This window comes from Miniopterus natalensis, chromosome 12 (genome assembly GCF_054644295.1).
Source record: "Miniopterus natalensis isolate mMinNat1 chromosome 12, mMinNat1.hap1, whole genome shotgun sequence".
Lineage (NCBI taxonomy): Eukaryota > Metazoa > Chordata > Mammalia > Chiroptera > Miniopteridae > Miniopterus > Miniopterus natalensis.
In genome coordinates, this window is record NC_142092.1 from 38302576 (window position 1) to 38325313 (window position 22738).

General features: G+C 41.4%; 1 protein-coding gene across 1 annotated transcript in view; it reads left to right on the forward strand.

Moving 5' to 3' along the window:
* The first annotated feature begins 405 nt into the window (after positions 1 to 405).
* OSTF1 (osteoclast stimulating factor 1) overlaps positions 406 to 22738 on the forward strand; it is a 48219-nt gene continuing 25886 nt past the window's right edge. The window contains exon 1 of the mRNA XM_016223002.2: positions 406 to 546. Within this exon, the coding sequence (XP_016078488.1) occupies positions 513 to 546 (34 nt within the window). The 5' untranslated portion in view covers positions 406 to 512. The remainder of the gene's footprint in view (positions 547 to 22738) is intronic.

The following is a 22738-nucleotide window of genomic DNA, read 5'->3' on the forward strand; positions in this document are numbered from 1 at the left end:
CACCGCGGCCCAGCTGCAACCCCGGTAGGGCCCCGGGCGCGTTTCTGCGCGCGCCCCTGCGAGGTCTGGCGTTTTCTCGTCGGGCGCGCGCGCGGCCGAGCCGCCCCCGCGCGAGCTCGCAGCGCCCCGGCGCACTCCGGCTGGTTCCGCCGCCAGGCGCGCCGCCGCGCGCTCCCGCCTCCCGCGCTCCCGCCTCCCGCGCTCCCGCCGCCCGCGCTCCCGCAGCTGCCAGCAGGGAGCCAATTAGCGCTCGGCGAGGCGGCGGCCACTTCCTCGTCGTCCGGGCCGCGCGCTCGGGACTCCTCGGGCGGCCGCGGGGCGGGGCGGGGACTGTGCCGAGCCTCTCCGCCGCGTCCGCTGGTCCCGCAGCCAAGGGTGGGCGCAGGTCCTCGAAGGCGCACCGCTGCAAACCAGACAAAAAGAAACTTTGGGGCCCCGGGGGTGCCGGCTGGCGGGGCGTTCGGTTGGCTTTTCGTGCCTGGTCTTTAGGATCAGCTGCTCCAGGAAGCGAGATGTCGAAGCCGCCACCCAAACCGGTCAAACCAGGTAAGGGAGGTGCTCGCCGGGTCCCCTGACCGCCTCGGCGCGCGGCGCGTCCTCCGCAGCTTGGCAGAGCAGACCGGGCAGGTACCCGGCCCCGAGCCTCGCTCCGGAGATACGACCCGCCGGGATGGGAGTTGTTAGCTTCCTTGCGTTCGCTGAAGGGGAGGGATCGTTTTGGATAGCGAGAGGATTTCGAGGATTTTTAAAAAGTTTATTTTTAAAGAGGAGTCGCCCTCGGTTTTGCAACATTGACAGTCTCTGCGACTTTCAAGCGGGCTACGTCCCAGTGAAGCTTTCCTGGTAGCCAGGGCCAGTGATCTCCCTTTAAAAAAGAAATGAAATAAATGTCTTGCAATGGTCTCGTAGCCACTTCCTTTTTTTTTTCTTTTCAGTGTGTGTCACTGTCAAGTTAGAGTTCTTGACCGGCCAGAGCGAACGGGAAGTGCGCTGCTTGCTGGGTGGGGTGGGTGAGCAAGTCTCCTTTGGGACTTTTGAAAGGAACAGCGTTTGAAACTGACCTGGAGATCTTGGGAAAAACATTTAGAAAGCTCTGTACAGCACTCGGGTTCTTGGCGAGAACACTCCAGGCTGCGGCAGAGTAATCTCGGCTCTTACTGTTCGGAAGTGTCACTTTATCGGGCAATGCAAGTCCTGTGCCTCCGCTCCCGCAGGGGATTTGGCCTTCTTAACTGGAGAGTGGGAGATTACTAAATTACTCACAGCCCTTTTCGTGGCCCATAGTCCTGGCTCATTTTTGACTCTATTCTTAGAATATTTTCTGCCATGGGGAGAAAAGAGAGTTTAAAAGGGACTGATGTAAGCTCAATACTGTATAACAAACTTTCCTACATTTATTTGGTAGGTAATTAGGGAAACCGTAGGAAACGGAAAATAAATAGCTTTGACATACTTAGGTTTTTTTCTCCCAGTCTCACGTAACTTTAGTATACCACAGGCTGAAATTTATCCATTTACCTTACATTTCAAAGTAACCTTGGCTGCAAGGCATAGAGTTTCAGTGATTAATTATTTTCTTGATTTTTCTAAACTTTTGTCAAGCACTGCAACTTGCGTTACTCAGTTTTCTTTCTTTGCCTCATACATTGTTAGTTTCAAGTCATTTTTTTTTAAAGGCTATGAACATACTCATATATGGAATAGTGATTCACTGAGGACTTACATTTTGGTAGGCTGGGTGTGGAAAAAGTTGCAGGAACTTTGGCTCTGCTGTGAGCAAAGATGGGGCTTGGCTAGAATTGGACTCTGTGCTTCTTTAGATGTGGAATCTGACGAATTTGCATTTTAAGTGAATATGTAGGAGGTAGCAGCCTTCTAAACTCAGATGTAAATCAGGACCTCAAGTATCCAACAAAGCAGAGTTATTTTTTAATAGCTAAATAAAGTGCTGTACTTTATTTTAAAGAATGCCCTGAGAAGCTATTCATGAGGTTTTTCATCTCTCTAGACCTTAAGCGATGTCTTTGCTGCAGCTGGAGGGACATCGACAGTGATGTGTATGTGTGTGTGTGCACAAGTGTGTACATGAGTACTTATGCACACACAGATGTGGTTTAGGATCATAGTGTTACCAATTGGGGATAAACTCCCAGGACCATTTTTGTTATCTAACACCACTGCTCTCTGGTCTTCAGCAAATCTGAGTGCAAATGGTTGAAAATGACTGCTGTTTAGAGAGAGCTTGGACTCCTCACTCGTTTATAAATGACATCCAAACTCAAATAAGGTTACCATAGAAATCGGGCCTCTATGGCTTCCTGCAAAGCAAGGTCCGGGAAGAACTGCATAGCTCAATTCATAGGCAGTCCTAAAAGGAGGGCAGCTAGGTGAGGGAAGACAAAGGACTTATTGGAAGATTTTAGTAGCAAGCAACATTAAGCTATAATGTGGGCTAATGTGTCTATCAGGGTGATTGGCATACCCCATAAGGGGACCTTTTTGGAAACGAGGCTGCCCAGACCAGCACTTGTGAGAATGCCCTACCACTTAATTTCTTTTTGAATTTCCTTAATTCCCTTCCTGAGGTTATACCAGGGGTCACCTAGTTTGGGATTTTGTCCACAATCAAAATCCATTTGCCAAAAACACTTCTTAATATATGTAGCTTATATTTTAGGGCCTGAGCTAGACACTGGGTTTCCCAGGAATAATGAAATAGGTTCTCATTCATGAGGGTCTTGAGCCTAATGGGGGAGATTTATGTATGTACAGATTAATTTTAGATTGTGCCACATCTATAAATGGATGACTGATTTTGTCCGTTTTGTTGAAAAAATCTTATAGTTAAAAATAAAAAGTAATATTTTAATTTTAGAACATTTAGAAAATACAGTACAGAAAAATAAAAAGTACATAGATAAAAATAGAAAGACCATCCCAAACTTATCATCTGGCGATAACCAGTTTTTTTTAAAAAATATATCTTTATTGATTTCAGAGAGAGGACAGGAGAGGGGGAGAGAGAGATAGAAATATCAATGATGAGAGAGTCATTGATCGAGCCCGCAACCCGGGCATGTGCCCTGACCGGGAATCGAACCCCGATCGCCTGGAACCTAGGTTGATGCTCAACCACTGAGCCACGCCCAGCCGGGCGATAACCATTGTTTTTTTAAAAAAAAATCTGTTATTGATTTTTAGAGAGAAAGGGAAAGGGAGAGAGAGAAAAACATCGATGAGAGAGAGAGAGACATTGATGAGCTGCCTCCTGCACGCCCCTGCTGGGGATCGAGCCCACAACCCCTTGGTTCATGCGTCAATGCTCAACCACTGAGCCAGACCTGCCAGACATAACCACTTTTTTCTGAGATTTTTCTTCTTCTTGAAATCTATTTCATTTGAAAAAGAAAATACAAGCAATTGTCCCCAGAACAGTCTCAGTTTCCGTTTTAAGTGCCTTGCTATTGGTTGGCATATGTTTCCTGTAGTCTCTGTAGTATAGCCTACACTCTTAAAGAATCCTGTCACATTTTAACCTTTCCTTGTTTATTGGTGTTTGTTTTTTTCCCTATAGGGTCACTTTTGGCCACTTCAGGGCTGTTATCAAAACTCTCTCTTCTAATTGTTAGATATGTCACGATGGTACTCCATCCGTTAAAATGTGTCACAGTTTTGTGGTTCAGCTCATTCTTTATGGGACCCTCCTTACCTTCTACTGAACCAGCCCAGCCTCTCTGTTTAACACACATATGACACTTCTGTCCCTTTCAGCCACCCTCCAAATCCTTGCAGTTAAATTAGGGTGAACCTGTCTGGCTTGTTGGAGTGTAGAAAACAACTTACATTCTCACAAAGACTTTTTTTTTTTTTAAAAAGAGTCTTTATTCTGAGACTTGATGTAAAATGGGCCAAGGGATATTGAATGAGATGTGGACTAGAATCATTGCATTCGAAGCAGGTTGGATGATGCTCCACTGTAGTTGGAAGCCTGATGTCTGACCTTGACCAAGTCTTTTAAATGGCTTATTGATTTTGATGTTGGAAGTAAAGCAGCATAAATATTTCACATTGTGAAAATAAATTTATGGGACTTTGAAGAAGCAAATGTCAATGTTTTGGGTTCTTTTGTATACACAGTAAAAAACAAACTTCAGAGATGTCACACACATGCTTTTTATATGACACCATGGAGAGGAAAAAGGGCTCCATATAAAACCATCTGAACTTTCAGGTAATTTTTCCCCCTTCTTAATAAATGGATTAGTCAGAGGAACTCCATTTTAAAGTTTGAGAAACATCTTGAAAATTACAGAATGATGGTGGTGATGATGATGATAGTTAACATTTATTTAGCCCTAAGTGTCAGGAACTGTGCTCCATCTCATTGGATTATTTTAACTTCCCTAAAAGGTAGATCCTAATATACCCATTTTATGAATGAAGTAGTGAGGTTAAGAAAACTGCTTGAGGTCTCAAAGCTAGGAAGTGGTTGGTTTGATCTAGGAGGTGGAACACAAGCCTTAACTGGAGCCTGTGTATTTTGCGTAGAGAAACTTGTGAATATTCTGTTAGGTTGGAGGAGCTTTTGTTGGGCAGCCACCTTTATTAACTTATGCAGTTGTGTTTTTTTTTTACATTTACTTTGTACAACTCTCTTTCAAAAGGTCTGTGTTAGACTATTAGATACTTTTGAGAGTAGAATAATCTTTTATTTCTTTGTAACTGCATAGCAACTACATTTTTTTGCATGACAGGTACATAAAGTCTTGGTACATAATCAAGTCTTTATCCATAATCAAGTCTTTTTCTGGAAGAAAGTGAGGGAGGCTGTGGTTGGGTACATCTTGTAGCTTCTCTGTAAAGTAGCAAAGGCTGGAGGCACTGTCCATTAGCACTACTTCTGAAAATAGTGGGGTCCCCTCCCTTTTGTTTAAAATTCCTACTGCTTGACTTCAGTGTGACTAGTGACTAGCTTTTCTGACACTCCTCTGTAAGGGAGGAAAAATGTTTTCCTCTACCCTCTTAGGTTCAATGTCTGCGTCCTACGAATTAAACTGACAAAAACCCCCAAAACCAAACCAAACCAAACCAAACCAAACCAAACCAAACCAAACCAAACCAAACCAAACCAAAAACACACAAATTAACAGGAGAAGAAGGCATACAAATTTAATTGATGTTTTAAATTTTATATGTACAGGGGAATATACAGAAAAGAAGTGAAAACCCAGAGAAGTGGTTAGACTTAGAAGCTTATATATCATTTTAACAAAGGGCCATAAAGTGTGGAGAAGTGACTAGACATAGAACAGTGGGCTTGGGTTTCTAGGGGAGTAAATTATGTTAAATATATGGGTAAACAAATGGAAGATAAGGGTTATTTTAGTAAAGTTTGTTTATATAGACTCATCTAGGTGCCATTTCCATCTCCAGTGATAAGGGTTGTTTTCCTCTTTCTTGTGTGGGACATGTTGGCAGGGTACCTTCACAAGGGGAATTTATGCTCTGCTTTTAGGCTGATAGGGGGAAGGCAAGAGTTCTTCCTAGTTGGTCCGAAGGTTGTGGGTTATTGTTAAGCTGATTAACATTGTCGCCCTCCACACAACCACATTTGACTGACTGTGGGGAAAAAAAAGAGTTCTTCCTGCGTACTTTTTCTCTAGTGCCTTTAGCTCAAAATAATCCTTACCCCAAAGTGACATAGTTTTTGAGTGGTAGACTCTGATCTCCTTTACCTCATGCCTCATGTTCAATGAAAACTATTGCCAAAGTCGTCTTCCCTTGCTTGTTGCCCAGGGAAACACAAAATACAATCAGAGAGAGAGAAAGAGAGAGAGAGAGAGAGAGAGAGAGAGAGAGAGAGAAAGGGGGCCTTTCAATGGGCTGCTGTGAACTAAGTCAAGATTCTCTATAAATTTGTCAGTCATACCTCAGTAAAGATGGGGGGAAAAGACTATCAAACAAATTAAAGGAGTTTAGGGGGAAATTTTCAGATATTAGTATAAAGAGAGAGCTTCTGGTTCTGTTGAAGAACCGCATGGTACTCTATTGTATTTATTTAACCAGATGTATATTAGTGCGCATGTAGACAGTTTCCACTCTTTTGTTATAACAGTGTTGTAACAGCCTTGTTGCTTACCTGGTGAGTAAATCCATAGGAGAAAGTTGTGTTGTTCCACACGTGCCTTGTCATTTTCATAGACATTTCCAAAATGCTCTCCAAAGAGGCTGTACCAACTGACCTTCCTACCAAAACCGTGTGAGCTTGCCTTAAACAGAAAAATTACAAAGCATGTCATAGGAGATATTATCAAGGTGTAATCAGAGAGCTGGGAAGTGCAAGGCAAGGAGCTTGAGGAAGCTGAGAACGTGTCACAGAAGAGGGGAAATTTAAGCAGGGTCTTGAATGCTGAGTAAGAGTTTGGTGGGCAAAGAAGGGGGAAATTTGTTGAATCGGGCAGAAATGAAATAACTTGGTATGTCCTACTATTCATGTTTGCCTGACTGCACAGGGTCTGAACTGCTTTCTCTCAGAGAAGCCAGGGAGATTTGCTGTGCACACATGGAACTGTGGACTGGCGGAATTTGTTCTGAATTAAAGAGAAAGTCATTCATCTGGTATCGCAGTCAGTGGAAAACAGGAATTTGTTCCATACAGGAATCGAGAATTTAAATGTCTGCATATCAGCCCTTTACCATTTCTGCATATCTGTCGTCAGAGTGTTAATAGCTGTTTGTGTTTAGTTCGCAGTTATGGGTTAAAGAGGATCACAGATTTAAATTACTTAAGTCACTGGTGGGACTGGCATGGCCACCTCCTTTTTTCCATTCTTGCCTGTCATTTCCCACTTCATGTTTGGGCATCTGTAGAATTTTTAGAAAGTCACAAGGCAAATTCTTCAACTTACTGTTGGGGCAAGAGTTAGGGGATAGTTTTGTATTGTGTATTTTGATTAGTGTGGGATTTTAAAGCTCATTGTCATCCCAAGAATTTGATAAGTTACTTTGGTTTTATATTTGTGGGACCAAAGAATACACTCCCTGTGGTTCTTTTGTAGGTTAGTCCTGCTGATTTCCAGGGAGCCTGAAGGCAATTTGAATTCAAATTAAGGAAGACCCTAGGGACCAACTCAGTTTATACTGCTACAGGGGCTGCCTTAGGCCCTTTAGGAGGATTTGAAGGCAGCTCTAAGGAGTCTTTCTGGCAGTCTGACACTCTAGGGATTTTGCATGGTTCTGAGAAACTCATGGGTTCTGTTTCAGGATTCCCCCCACTCAACTAGGAGAAAAAACTTGAATTACGGAGCCAAAGAAATGACTTCCACTGGAGAGTGTTTTCTATTAACCTCCTGACCCAGTCCATACCCGGGGGAAGGACACCTCCAATTTCAGTCCCTCTGGTGAGGGCAGGTAGACTGGGACAATCCCCTCTAGCCTATTGGCACGGTTGGCAGGTATCTCAGACTCCAGATTTGGAAGTATCCACAGAGTCTCATATTTCCTTGCTTGAAAACCAGATTCCAACTAACTCTCTTTCAAATGTTGCCTGCCCAGGTTAACAGGGTTTTCTGCTTTGGGCGCCTGTCGTTTGATGAACCACTGCACGTTTGTCAGCAGTAGCCCTGGGAGGACCTAAGCTGAAGGTATTCTCACTAGTTTTTCAGGCAAGGAAAATGGCTGTGAAATGTTACAACAGAAAGGTGTGCCAAATTTGAGATTTTCTGCCTTATTTTTCTGTTGGGGAATAAATCATTCTCTTTCATTCCTCTGCACTCAGGTTCTAAATCTAATGCACCCAAGCAGCCGCCAACAAGAGCCCGGGCCCGCGTTAGGCTGAAATGTGAAGCAGGAGTCACCGCTTATGCTGCCTGTCAGCATCCTCTTTCAGGACGCCTTCCCACCCACAGGGCTGCTTCTGATCTCTGCCTAATCCTTCCCACTCTCAGGAGCAATTGTATAGCTAAATATTGAGGCTCTAAAGGGTCCCTGGGACTTGACATTGGCCCGGTAGGAGCTCTGTTCTCCACAGTGGGCTCCTGCCCATTTCCATTCTTGGTTGGTACTGGATCTCTCTGATGCCTTGGCATCTGTTGTGGCACTCTCTTGTTGACTGGCACTGGGATATCTGCTGCTTGGTCTGTCCTGATCCCTTGCCATTGGCCTGCTTTTCTCCAGCGTGGACGCATGCTCCGTATCATTGAGACCTTTAGCTAACACACCCGTGCCTTTTGGATGTACTCTGACCCTAAGATTGGCCTGGGTCTGTGGCTGCTCTTAGATGGATTTCCCCTTAGGTGCCCTTGCTTCTTCAGACCTAACCTTAGGCAGACCTGCATACCATAACCAGTTGTTGTTTGAGCTCTGATTATGGCACCTTACGGGACCAGGGCCACATGCCCACAGAGCCTTACAACAGTACCAGTCAGGAGCATACTGGTTTTCTTCACTGACATCATCTGGAACTTGGTTTCCTCTTATTTCAGTTCCACAGAGCTCTGAGAATGAACTAACTCACTGTTTCACAGCTGATGAACAAACCCACCTTCCGTGTTAAACCAATCTTCGATTTATCATAATCCCCTTCCCAAAGGTGCTTAATTTAAAAATAATATAAGCTAAAACAAGATTCCTGAAAGGAATTCCCTTTTCAATTGAACTATAGTAGCCCGCCTTATCCACAGTTTTGCTTTCCATGGTTTCAAGTATCCGCAGTCAATCGTGATCTGAAAACATTAAGTGGAAAATTCCAGAAATAATTAAAAGTTATTAATGTGCATTTTTCTGAGTAATGTGATGAAATCTCATACCATCCACCTGACATGAATCATCCCCTTTTCCTGTTAGTCACGGAGTAGCCTTCTTGGTTATCAGATCGAGTGTGTCGGTAGTGCAGTGCTCCTGTTCAAGTTACCCTTATTTTACTTTAGAATGGCCCCAAAGCACAAGAGTAAAGATGCTGGCAATTTGGATATGCCAAGGACGAGTGCTTCCTTTCAGTGAAAAGTTATGCATTTGTAGGAAGAAAAGTAGTATATATATTGGGTTTGGTACTATCTGCGGTTTCACATATCCACTGGGGGTCTTGGGACATATCCCCCGTGGATTAGGGGGACTATTGTACTCTTTAATAGGACTTTAGGCATAAAGACAGGCTAATAGAGTGGATATTCTAGGGACTAGGCTTTGATTTGGAGGAGGGGGCCAAATATAGTCATGGGAAATGAACATTAGCTTTGGGGTGAAATTCTGGTCTCAAATTTTTGTTTTGTTTTGTTAATCTTCACTGGAGGGTATTTTTTCCATTGCCTTTCAGAAAGGGTGTGGGAGGGAAGGAGGGTGCGGGGGAGAGGGGGCGGAGAGGGAGAGAGACATTAGATGTACAAGAGACAAATCCATTGGTTTCCTTCTGCATGGGCCACAACTGGGGGGTGGGGAGCGAACCCGCAACCGAGGTATGTGCCCTTGACTGGGAATTGAACCTGTGGCCCTTTGGTGCTCTGGCGGACTCTCTAACCACTGAGCCACACTGGCCAGGGCAACTTTTTTTTTTTTTTTTTTAATCCTCACCCTAGGATATGGTTTTTTGTTTTGTTTTTTGATTTCCAGAGAAAGAGGAAAGGAGGGAGGGAGGGAGGAGGGGAGAGAGAGAGAATGAGAGAGAGACAGAGAGGGAGAGAGAGAAAACAATTGGTTGCTTCCCATGTGTACCTGGACCGGGTATCGAACCTGCAGCCTAGGTATGTGCCCTGACTGGGAATCAAACCCATAAGCTTTTCGGTGTATGAGATGACGCTCCAACCAACTGAGCCACCTGGCCCGGGCTGGCCTCAATTTTTTAATTAACTTGCTAGGTCACCTTGATAAACCAGTACCTAGACCACTCTAGGCCTGCTTCTTCACTTGATTCTAAACCTGATTCTACACTTTCATTGCCTTAGTCTGGGTTTTGAAATAACTCCTCGAATCTCTACTTAATTTTATCCTGTGCTTCTTGTAGAACCCTGCACCATTTTTGATGCTACCCATCTTCCTGCTACTCCCAGTGCTCTGTGTCATGTGAATGCAAACATATGGAGGAATTAAATATCTTAAGGGCTTTTCATCAGTCCAGATTTCCACGATAACCAGGGAGAGAGGGGAAAGGATGGGAAGAAGACATAATATATTCACAATCAGGTCTAATTTGATTTCACTTAGGCTCTGGCTGGATAGGGCAGTAGAGGGTTTTTGTTTTGTTTTTTATTTTTGTTTTTGTAGCTGCCTAGTGGAAGGGAATGTTAGGGTGGCCCTGTAGAAATGTGCCTGGATCTTACATGTACAACCAAGGAGATACTCGCAAAATGTGGTTATTCATGAATGGCCTGAGATGTTGAGGATTTTTATGTTTGGAAAATGTATAAAGCTAATGATAGCTCAATAACATCAACTCCATAGATTTAAGAGCTAAGAATATATCTTTAGCTAGTGTTCAGAAATTAACTCTGTGCAAAATATTGTTCAGAATCCTCCTTTCTCTGATATTTTTTCCTGTCTTTTGGAAGCTAAGTTTTAAGCCATGGATTCTAATTCAGACCTTGCTTTATAGAAATTGCTATGTTTTATTCCAGGAAGGAAGGTTTTCACTGCTTCTCTCTGGAAGAGAAATGACGGTTCTTCTCCTAAGAAAGTTGTTCTCAGCCCACCCATCTCTCCGTCAGTTAACTTAGTTCTTACACAGGAAACCAAAAGCCTCTTTAAAAAAAAATTACATACTTATAGGGATTCTGATATAATGACAATTTTAAGAACATAGAATTGTATTGATGGGTACATGTTTTATTGCTAAAACTTTAACGCTTAAACCCAAAAAAATTCTGTTTGTAGTTAAAAACTATTATAGTGCTCTTGATTATTAATTTTCCACTAAATAGCCCGGCCGGGCGTGGCTCAGTGGTTGAGCGTCGACCTGGTTGTGGGCTCTATCAATGACTCTGTCATCATTGATGCTTCTATCTCTCTCTCTCCCTCTCCTTTCCTTTCTCTGAAATAAATAAAGATATATTTAAAAAAAAATAAAAAAAGTTTTTCACTAAATACATTTAAGGTCGTAAAGAACTGCAATTTGTTAGGACAGATGACGAGAGAAGACAGGTTACTTATGCAGCTGGACAGTGGGTACTGAAGGAGGGCAAATTCTTAGTAATTATTATGAAAGCCTGCAATTTAGATACCACTGAGTGTTGGTGGAAAGCCAATGCCAGAGAGAGTGGTGAATTTCCCCTCTTCTGTCCCTCTAGGGCAGGCAGAGAGGTTATTTTCTCTGTCATCCCATCCACATCATAAACAGCAAATAGTTCTGCAGGCTTCAGGATTTGGGAGGGGACCAGGAGTATTCATAGAAGTTTAAGGGCAAATTCCAATGTCTCAATTCCCTGCCTTCCCCCACTCATGACCCCATTTCATAAAGATAAATGATCTTCTGGGTGTCTGTTAATGAAAAAGAGTTAAAATTCAGGAATGAGTGTGAAAGGTGCCTTGGGCTTGGCGTAGCTGAAGTTAGTCACTGAATCTAGGTTTATGACCTTCAGCTATGCCAGGCCTTGACTGGAGGGGACATTTTTGAAAGAATGGTCCTGTAATTACCCTATTTTAATTACAGCCCCAGAAAACCACAACTTTTCATTTGTCTGACCTTTGTCATTCTCTAGGGAAATTCTAGGGACTTCTGTATCACTCTTTAGGGACTTTATTCTCCTGGGTCCCTCTTCCCTCTCCCAAAATCTGATCTGGTTTGGGAAAATACCTGAACATTACTTTGACCTTTTCTGGGAGTCACTTGGGTTCTGTGGGGTCAAATAGACATGAGTCAGATTAGCAAGAGAAAATAACCAAATTTAATACGTATGTATGTATGGGAACCCCATGTACATGCGAGAGTAGGAGATTCCACATCAGGAGAGGTTTATACAGAAAGGGGGACTGAGGTATATAAGACATCCTGAGCTAAGGATGAGGTAATGCAGCTTGGGGGCGAAAAAGGGTCATTGCAGGGTGATAAGAAGAGCAGATGTTTAGAACATATAGGTGGCTTGAAAAGATTATCACTAATATTCCCTTATGGGAAAGGCCTCTAATTCAAATTCTTCTAGGCAGTTAAGCGTGGGGGGCAGAAGTTTTTTCTGAGCCTGTGGCTTAAATTACCTTTAGCTAAACACAATCTGAGTACCACAGAGGCACAACCTGGGGGAGACTCTTTCTGGACCTGCACAACTCCTTGGGTCTTCCCAGACCCTCCAGACTTTTGTCTAGTCCCCCTTTCCAAAAATACTCTCTACTCTCAGAACTAGGTGAGCTGGAGGAAGGACTCATCACCTGGGGCATCCCCCTCCCTGCGCCTCCTGGGCTGAGCCTTCAGCGAGATGACAGGTCTGACTCTGTAATGGCCGGGAAGTGTCATGTCCAGCATTTCCAGGGCCACCAGGCAAGGCTCACCACTTTCATGGTAGGACCATGATCCTGAGACACTTTGTAAACCTTTTGAAGTAGCACTGCTGTGGGACTTGACAGAGGATGCAGTCAGGGCAACAATTTCTAGTTGAAAGGCTGTGGAATAGATGATCTGGGAAGGAACGAATGTCTTGGACATCTTGTTGGTTGCCTATAGATGGCCTTTCAGAATCCACTTTCCTGTTTTTGATTCTGTTCTAATTTTGGATATGGACTTTTATGGAGTCCCTTGTATGTGCCATAGAGGCAGATTGGATTCCTTTTTGTTTTCTGAACTAAGAGGGGCTTAGTTTCAGTTATTGCTTATTCTTTGCTCTCTAATTACTTTTTCCTGTGTGTTTGGTAGTCCTAGTATTAACTAGAAGTAGTAAAATGCCCTCCACTACAGATTTGGCCCTTCTGTGTCCATCAGGCACACTTCCAGTGAGCACTTTGATTTAGCTTAAGCTCAGTGCAGTGTCTCTAGGGATTCTCTTAGCTTTTTCTTGGATATCTTTGTCCTTATATCAGGTTTTAAAGGGGTTCTGCTTTAAATAAAGGAGACATTTTTTATCATCACGTTGTCTTGCTAGGGTGTGTTTTTATAGAGGGCTAAGACCAAGGCCATTTTGTTGTTGTTGTTGCAAGTTTTTATTTCCTAAATACATTTGTAATTTTCTTAGAAATTGGGCAGTCATGAAGTCTGATGTTTAAGCTTGTCCATTTATTATTTGCTCAAATTAAACAAAAATTCTCTCGACATAAACATAATTTCCAAGGCCATTTTAAATATATTTTGAGAGTATTTTATTATTGCCAAGAGTACCAGATATCTACATCTGAAAATTTTCTGCTTGGTTTCTGTACACTGGTTGTACACATTCATGCATTAAATGCTCTGGCCTGGTGTTTATTCAGATTGTGAGTGGTGATCCAGTAGCAGTCATGAAGTCAGTACAGTTAGTCATGACTAGCTTTTAGGAGAGAGAGAAAGAGAGAGAGAGAAAGAAAGAAAAGAAAGGAAGAAAGAAGTAGAATAGAACAAGAACAGAAAATATCAGAGAGTGCCCTGGACGGCTAGGTAGTTGGTTAGACTGTGGTACCGATGGGCTTTGATGCAGTCGGGACACATACAAGAATTAACCAATAAATAAGTGGGACAACAAATCGATGTCTCTCTCTCTCTCTCTAAAAATCAATAAAAATACATCAGAGAGAGTCACTCAAAGTAAGGATACATATTTTTGGTGAAATTTTTTTCAGCTTTATGAGAGTGTATATGTGTTTCCTGCTTCCTGATGTGCAATGTATTTCTTAATGTGGGTCTCAGAAATATTGAGAAACCTCTAACCTGGCTGTGTTAGGTCCCCAGCCTAATCTTTCACCATTTCTCCCACCAGGTTCCAGTCACATTGACCTTATTGACATTCATAGACCACCCTTCCTGGCCTCTAGCCCCTCTGTCTATATACTGCTCTGTATTATGGGTCTCCCTACCCGGCACCCTGCCCCTCTGGAGAGGGTCACTCCTGTTATCTTTCCAGAGTCAAAGTAGATGCCACCTCCTCTCCAGCCTGCACTGACCTACGTGCCTCCTCTCAGTCCCTGTTACTTACATGTCCCCTGAGGTCACACTTTTGTGAGCACAGTTGGCACAGCAGTTGCTTATCACTCCACTGATCGTGTGTGTGTGTGTGTGTGTGTGTTTGTGTGTGTGTGTGTAGGTCAGAGAGGACAGAAAAGACTCACATTAAAATACTGTGCTGATAAATAAAGTACAAATAACTTTAAGTTGGCCTTCAGTAGGGCATTGAAAGAGAATATGTTTCCTGGTTATATATGGAATTTCTGTTCTTTGTGGACAATTTAGAAAATAAAGAAGAAAATAAACATGAGGTAACTATTAACATTTTGAGTTTTTTTTCTTCCAGTTTTTCTTCTATGCATATTTTTGTTTTACATAGCTGATTGTATGTATAATATTCCCACCAACTTTTTTTTACAGAACAGTAACACATAAGCATATCTCCAAAAACTAATTTTTACTATTATTCTGGTAGCCTGTATTCCTGCATATGTATACATTTACATGTTCAAGCATTTCTGGGTGTTTTGTTTTTTTGAAATAATTTAGTATTTATTCATAGCTGTTATGGACTGAATGTTTTATTCATATATTGGAATCTTAATCCACAATGTGGTTGTATTTGGAGATGGGGCCTTGGGAAGGTAATTAGGGTAAGGTTAGAGCATGAGGATGGGGTTTTATAAGAAGAGGAAACGAGATCTCTCTTTGTGTGTGCAGAAAAGGCCATGTGAGCACGTAGTGAGAAGGCAGCCATCTGCAAGCCAGGAAGAGACATCACCAGAAACTGAGTTGGCTAGTACCTCGATCTTGGACTTCCCAGCCTCTAGAACCGTGAGAAGTAAATGCTGTTTAAGCCACCAGTCTGTGGTGTTTTGTTAAGGCAGCCTGACCTGACTAAAGACAATAGCTATAGGTTTCAAAATGACAACTTAAATCTCACATTTAATTCTTTAATAGCCACTGAGGGATATAATACTAGATGTTATGCTTTGTTTGTGTAACAAAAGTGTTAGAATTCTCTGCTGGCACATTATAAATGATAAATTTCCTAATATACAGGAATAGGATTTTGATAAGGCTGAATAAAGACACAAGGAATAATCCACCAAATAAGGTAAAAATTTGTAGTATTTAATGATAGCTAACAGTTATCACATACCCCACCTCAGGAACTGCACTCAATACTTTGTGTATATTAATTTGTTGAGTCTCATTTAACCCCAGCGTGCCAGTATTCAAAACTCAGATCTTTCTGAGCCGCATGCATTCAGGGTGTTCAGAGCATGGGCCCTGGAGCCTGGGCCTGGGTTTACACCCTATCTCTGCTCCTTCCTAGCTGTGTAGACCTGGACTAGGTACTTACCCTCTCTAACCTCAGTTTTCTCAACTGTAAAATAGTGCCAATAAAGCATTTACGTCCCAGGATTGTTTTGAGGATGAAATGAGTGGCTGCAAGTCAGCGCTTTGTATGGTGTGTGGCACGTGGTAAGTGTCCAATAAATGTGAGCATAGATGGGTAATTTTGTTTTGGATTAGAGATTTTAATGTTAGGGAATTTTCAATTTCAGTCTCAGATGTATAGACTTATTTTCCCAATCAGTCATTTCCCTTAGGATGAGACTAGCACCCAGACTGCTTGTGGGTCAGTGAGAGGCTGATTTGGACCTGCAGCTCTTCACACTGTGCCATAGTGATCCTAGAGTCTGACTTGTTACTTACAGAAGAAGGAACCATAGTAGAGGAATTGGCAGACTTTTTCCATGAAGGGCCAGATAGTAAATATCCTAGGTTTTGTGGGTCACAGATGGGCTCTGTTGCCACTACTCACCTCTGCAGTGAAGGACAAAAGCACCCTAGATAGTATGCAAATATTGCCTGTGTTCCAATAAAACTTTATGGGTGCTGCAATTTGAATTTCAGATAAATTTTCATGTGTCTTGGAATATTATTATTATTTTGATTTCCCCACCCTCCCACTCCAACCATTTACAAATACAGAACCATTCTTAGCTCCTCATTGGTTGTAAAAAAACAGGTATTGCTGTCATGGGCCAGCCCTTGGACTCATCTGAGCCTTTTGTAGAAGGTGACATGACCAGTGTAGCCTTTTATTAGTTAAATTCCAAGGACTGGAATAAAGAATTTTCTTCATTCATCCCCACAGTCTCCTCAAACTGACTTTGGACGCAGTTCATCCTGGGATGAAGGGTCTTCAGCCGCCCTTGCCCCCTCTCTAGTTTTTAGACTGTGGGCAGTGAACATGCCATTTGAAATTTTGAATCCTGGTTTTGGGACTTTTATGTTGTACTGTGGAGAAGAAATAAAAATAACCCGCAGTTATGGCCTCTCAAGATGTAAAAGTAACCAAGTTTGCTGAAAGGCACTGAAAAGTGTAAGCAAAGGAAAAACTGGATAAGAAAGGCACACTGTTAATGAACAGAACCCTCTTGTCAGAAAACACACTGGCTACTGTTTTTAATGAGTCTGCCATTCCTGCAGCTGAAATCAAGACACGTTTCAAATTCTTTAGTTTTTTGTTGTGTTTTTTTGGATTGGATATAGGGAAGCTGCAGGGAAGAGGTGGTTTTGGTGTAAGGAGAGATGAAAATTTTATGTTCATAGCCTTTTTTATTAGTTATATTCTTTAAAGATAGATATGCAAATATAATTCATTGGTTTTGATTTAATTAATCCAAGAGTACAACTATAAGGAAGAAACTTATTCTTTACATTGGAAATTCTCAGACCTTGCTACTCTCACATGATGATTTTTCTTTGCAAGGATCGTAGCCTCTGTGTTTTATTTTCAAGAGCAGTGGGCTTTTGTGGAATGACATGAATAGAGATCATGACCAAGAAGCCTGTTCTGAGCTAACCACCTCATTTGTGGGCGTTTACAATCCGCAAAGCTCAGGGGAGCCCTGTGTTGGCCCAACAGAGCGCAGCTGTTTCCTTTCACCCCAGCAATCAAATGATGGCCTTGACTCTTGGATACTATCACATAGACTCCTTCTGTTTTGGTTTTGAGCAGGAAACATCCTGTTTCATCATGCATGTTTAATGGGATAATTTAAATATGCCTAGTAGAAATAACATTGATACTTTTACTTAACCTTAAGAATATTCAGAGGTGTGGTGACACTTTTTTTTTCATACACACAGGATGTAAATTAAGAAGTTAATACTTCCTGTATTCTCTTAGACAAGTGTGAGAACTATATGTATATGGTAAATTCTTATTTTTTCATGATTCTCCCTTCATATTATTTTCTTCCTCTTCTTTCTCTTTGGAAGCTCTGATGTTGGTTATAAACTATCTGTTTTGGGGAGAGATTGGAGAATATTATTACTTATATGCTAGCTGAATTTTACAATTCACAAAGTAGAGGAAATATTACTTTCTCTTTGGTGTCTTGTAGCAAATTCCTAATTTGATCAGATAGTCTATAGCAGTGGCTTTCAAATTCATTTTGACCTTGATCATCAGTAGGATATTCTACTTAATGACTTGGTACACACACACACACACACACACACACACACACACCACACACACACACACACACACACACACCACACACACACACACACACACACACACACACACACACACACACACACACACACACGGTTATAGGGGTAAACACAAGTTGACCTTAGCCTCAGATTTCTTCCTAAATCTGCCATTGAGCTCTGGCTGACTGGCCAAGTGGTGCAATGCCTACCTTGGTGTCCTTTTAGGAACACCTAGGCTTGCACTAGAACATGATTGTAGGTTGCATTGGTAACCCTCCTGTGTAACCTGTGTGGTGGCACCGGCAATGCAGACAAGGCACGCCATTCGGATTTTTTGTTATCTTAACATTCACTGTGAAAAACAGGGAAGTACTCTAAATATAACTTATTCCAAATGTTCCCTTTTGTGCTTTAAATATGAAAATTTCCTCAGTCAATTGAAAGTTTAAATGTACATTTATTATAGGAGAGTAAAATATTGCTATAAGTAATGATGATTTTGGAGGCTGTGAATTTTATATGTCCAAAAATTATATAAATAGTAGAGATTATAGGTATAGATTGAGAATTAATGTTGCGAGAGTGTGATTGCTAATAATTTGAGGGAAACCAGTGTGTCCTTTGTGGGATTGCCTTCAGTGAAATTGCATCAGTAGCATTAAGCAAATCTTCCAGCCCAGGAGATAAACAGGAGGCAAGTCTTGACCTCAGTCGTTTTCTATTAGGGAGGAAGGAAAGCTTACTAACTTGGTGGTAACATGACCACAGGCAACAGCTAAGCTGGCAGAGCTGGTACTAAACTATCTCGCTTTTCCACAGACCTCATTTTAGAGAGAACATTTATTTAGTTTTATACAAGTCTCATCTGGCTACAGTTGATAGTGCCAAGGAATTACGGCTCCTTCCCTTTTATATCAGACTTTTAAAATAGGTCTACCAGAATTTTTAATACTAAGATTGTAATCATAATTTCTTTTTTGACTAAAGCTTCAGATTTATTCTTGTTTCTCAATAGTTCATTTTCTAAAAGCAACATTTGGCTTTGGCAAATCCTAATTTCAATATTTGGCCATTTGGCATGATGCCAAATAAAATGTGTTTATTTCTAAAATAAACATCCATCTATCTAGTCCCAGTGAAACAAAAATTTCACAAAACCCTTATTACTTCTGTTGTGTATAGTGTGCTCTGGTCTTTTCAGTTCTACTTAATATTTTGAAAGCTACTAAATTAGCTTAACAATATACCACATATATATGATGTACAGGTTATGATCTGCAGTTTAAAAGCATTGAGACTCACTGTATTCTGGGAGTAGGGGCACTGTACTGGAGGGATCATCTTTGTATACAATATTTTAGTCCTACAAAAGATACAGTGAAGTTTTTCTGGTGATGTTTCTTTCCCCAAAATGAAAGTTAAGATCTCAAGGGCATGCTAAGACTTATAAAAAATGAATTAAAGCTACCGCTAAATAATTTTCTGTAGTGGTTGTACCAGTTTACACACCCACCAGTAGTGTCCAAGAATTTCAGTTGTATCTTATTAACATTGTCAATATTTTAGTTTAACCGTCATAAATGGGTATGTAGTTGTTATCGTAGCCATTCTCAATGAAGTCCTAGATGGCTCATGCTTCCCAGATTCGTAGCAGAATGTAAATAGCCGATCTGTTCTAGATAACTAAGTTCTGATACTTGAAAAGTCGTTGCTCTTGCTGTTTATTATGTGTCTGTCTGTTCATAGTGAGCAGTCCCTTTTAAATTCTTAGTGGCTCACTCTAGAATCTTCTCCTCTACCCCTTCACCAACAAAGAATCAAGTAGATTAGAAATTTTATGTTTGCGTTTATTAGCCCCAAGTGCTATTCCAGGGCCTTAGAGGTGCAGCAGTATATACTCTGTTTGCAAAATTCAGCAACAGAAAATTCTCTTACCCCTTCCCTGTGCAAGGCCCTGTCCAGATCCCCTTTCCTCTACCTGCCTCAGTTACTGTGGACGGGATTAGTTTATAGAAGTCTGGGGCCGGCCTAATTCCAGAGGAAGATAGTGTGTGTGGCTGATGACTGGCGGGCTGAGCCCGTCTCCCTAGGGGCGGGGTGGGCTGTGGAGGAATGGAAAGGGTGTGCCTGCAGGCGAGGAGCCAGCAAAGGGAAGCGCATGGGGGCGGGCAAACGGGTGTTTGCTTACCCTGCTGACACGGGGAAGCCCGCCCTGCTGAAATCTCCACCATTCCCATGCTCGCTCGCGTGAGGTCCATGTAAAGCATCGGACAAAAGATTGGGCCTCTTTCCAGTCTTAATTTAGGGTGCATTTCAGGGTGATTTCAGGTAATTCACAGTCTTCTCAGCTCTACCATCTCTCTTTGGTACGTGTAACCAGACTTCCATGAGAACATGCGCAAGATGGAGCGTGCCCCACGGCATCTGTTAGCTTCCCTGCATGTGCAAGAACACAACTGTTTTACATCAGTGAATCTGCTTTCTTTAAATAAATTTGGAATTGATCAGTACCTGCTCTTGATAATTAAAATGTTTATTATTAGGTTTTAGATGTCTGCAAGGGTAATACTATAAAACCACTTAGTACCCTGATTTCTTCCATTCAATTCTCTTTTTAAACCAATATAGAACATCACTCACAGGTAAATTAAATATGATGTAAAAAAAAAAAATCACTGTATTAAGTATTATTATTTATTATTCTCTTGAGAGACCATCCATTGTTGGTAAACTGTAATCATGAAAGTCATGTTTTTCTCTTTTTTATGTAATTCTTTCATATCCTCTGACTATTTCTTTTGCATTCTTTCATTTCTACTTGACTCCGGTCTGAGAACAGAGCAAATTAAGGCTCAGAGCTTTTATAATATGTAGATTAAAAGGGATCCACGAGAGGCTAACATCCCAATATTAATCCATAAGTAGGATCATGCATGTGGTAGTGTTTCTGCAGCATTACACAGAATGTTTCCTTGCATAACAGCCTGAAGCAGTGATTTTCAAGATTTTTTAAAACATGCAATACCTGACTGTTTAATCAGGCACACTGAACTCTTTTCCCTGAGATTGTTAAATAAAATAATGACAACAGCCAACAACAATAGCTGTCTGGTGTGAATGAATCAAAATTATACCGATTTTTTTGTCAGATCGGCAAAAAATATATTTTTTTGGTGTGCCGCAGAATTTAGTAATCAGTTTTGTGTGCCAGGAGATGAAAAAGATTGAAAATTGCTGGGCTAAAAGTAATTGCTTGATGTTCAGTGTAAATCAAAATGCAAATAAATCTCCCACTTCCTTTTAGTTTTGAACACTTTAAGTAAGAGAATCACAAAAGATATAGTTACAAAAATCAGTGGATGAGTCACTCCAAGTATTTTTTTCAGGTTCTTTATATTGAATTTTACCTAAGCTCATATCAGAATTAGCCATAGCACATCCCATCGCCACCATTCCCTCAAGGAACAAGAAAGTTATGTCTTTATTAATTTGGGTCACAAGTAGACTGCTTCCTTGTGTAACTTCTCTTTGGAAAGTTCGAAGTAATCAAGATAACCAGCCTCCCCTCTCAGAGAGACAGTCAGGTCAGCAGAAAATATTTCTCCTGGCAACTCCTCCTTCCCTTTCGTGTTTCCTTTCTCAGGCCTGAGGGTGTGGTTAAAAAAAGCAAACTCCAAACAAAAAAAGTTTTCACCTTTTCTTCTGCCTAGGAACCTCCCTTTAATGGAGCAGGAAAGACGGGGCACTAGAATTCAGATCGCAAAAAATACTTTCTTGCAGACACGTTAAATAACAGGGATCTGAGCTGCTCTTCTGTATTAAGGCGTTTAGAAGAAAGAACAATACCCATCCTTCCACCCTCCATGAAAGTACCTTTACTGCTTTCATTGATTATAAAAATAATACATGCTAAGTGTAATGAATATAAACAATACATGTAAAGTAGAATATGAAGGTTCCTCATAATCGGTGCTATCAGTCAGGATGTGTGTATGTTGTCAGCGTAAAGGGATGGTACTTGGCATAATGTTCTATAACCTGCTTTTTTTCACTGAATATTTTGTAGGCTCTTTGCTATGTCAATGTCTGCAGATTCTTCTTTTTTGTCTTAATGACTCTATTGTGTGGATGAGTCAGGGTTGATTTACATAGTCCCCTCCGAATGGACATTCTGTCATTTCTCATTTTCTGATGTTCTAAACCTGCGTCATTCAGTATGATAGCCACCAGCCATGTGTGGCAATATAATTATCTAGAATTAAATAATGTTTAAAAAATCAGTTCCTCAGTCACTCTAGTCACATTTCAGGTGCTCAGCAGCTCCGTGGGACTAGCACAGGCGTGGGACTTTTGCGTCATGGCCCAGTTATGTGGGACAGCGCTGTTCTGAGCTCCAGGTTTCAGGCTTCTTTGGAGCATGTTTGCGTTCCTCTATTTGCCTGTTCCTCATTCATTCAACAGATTCTTATTGCTGCTCCTCCGTTCCAGGCACTGTGCTAGGTACTCGGGTGTCATCTCATTCGTTAAACGAAAACACCTGTCCTCGTAATGCGCACATTCTATCGGGCAAAAGGTTTTGCGTACTCACTCCCAGTAAATGTCTGTGTATTTATAATTCGCATGTGTATTCTATTAGGCTGTTATATTATAAAACCTGTTAAAGTAGGAATGAAAATAATAGGATTAAAATGTGCATAATTTCTGAAGTACTCTTCCTGTATCCCACCTTGGAGGCCATGGTTATGCATGATGCTCCTGGACTGGTCATCCTCTCTAAAGGTGCTTCCAGTGCTGAAATGAAACAATTATCACTTTTTAAAGAGGTAGTTCTATTTTGATATACCTTCTAAATTTATTTCATAAAAGACCTCTTTTTTTTTTTTTTCTATCTTTAGTTTTTTTCCTACACTGTGTGGATTTGTTCTTTTTCTTACATATTTATTTAGCAAGCATTTATTAAATTCATACTACATATATGTCAGTTAGGAGTCAGGAAATTGAAAAAGTCAGGGTTTCTGCCTTCAAATGAGACACGCCAGCAAGTCAGTTATTCTAAGACATGGTATTATGGAAATGCAACAGAGGGGCATATAAAGAGAGATATTGTTTGGCAGAATGGAGGACAGCTCTCGTGAGCATGACCTCCTCTTACTGTACTGTGTTTTGGGA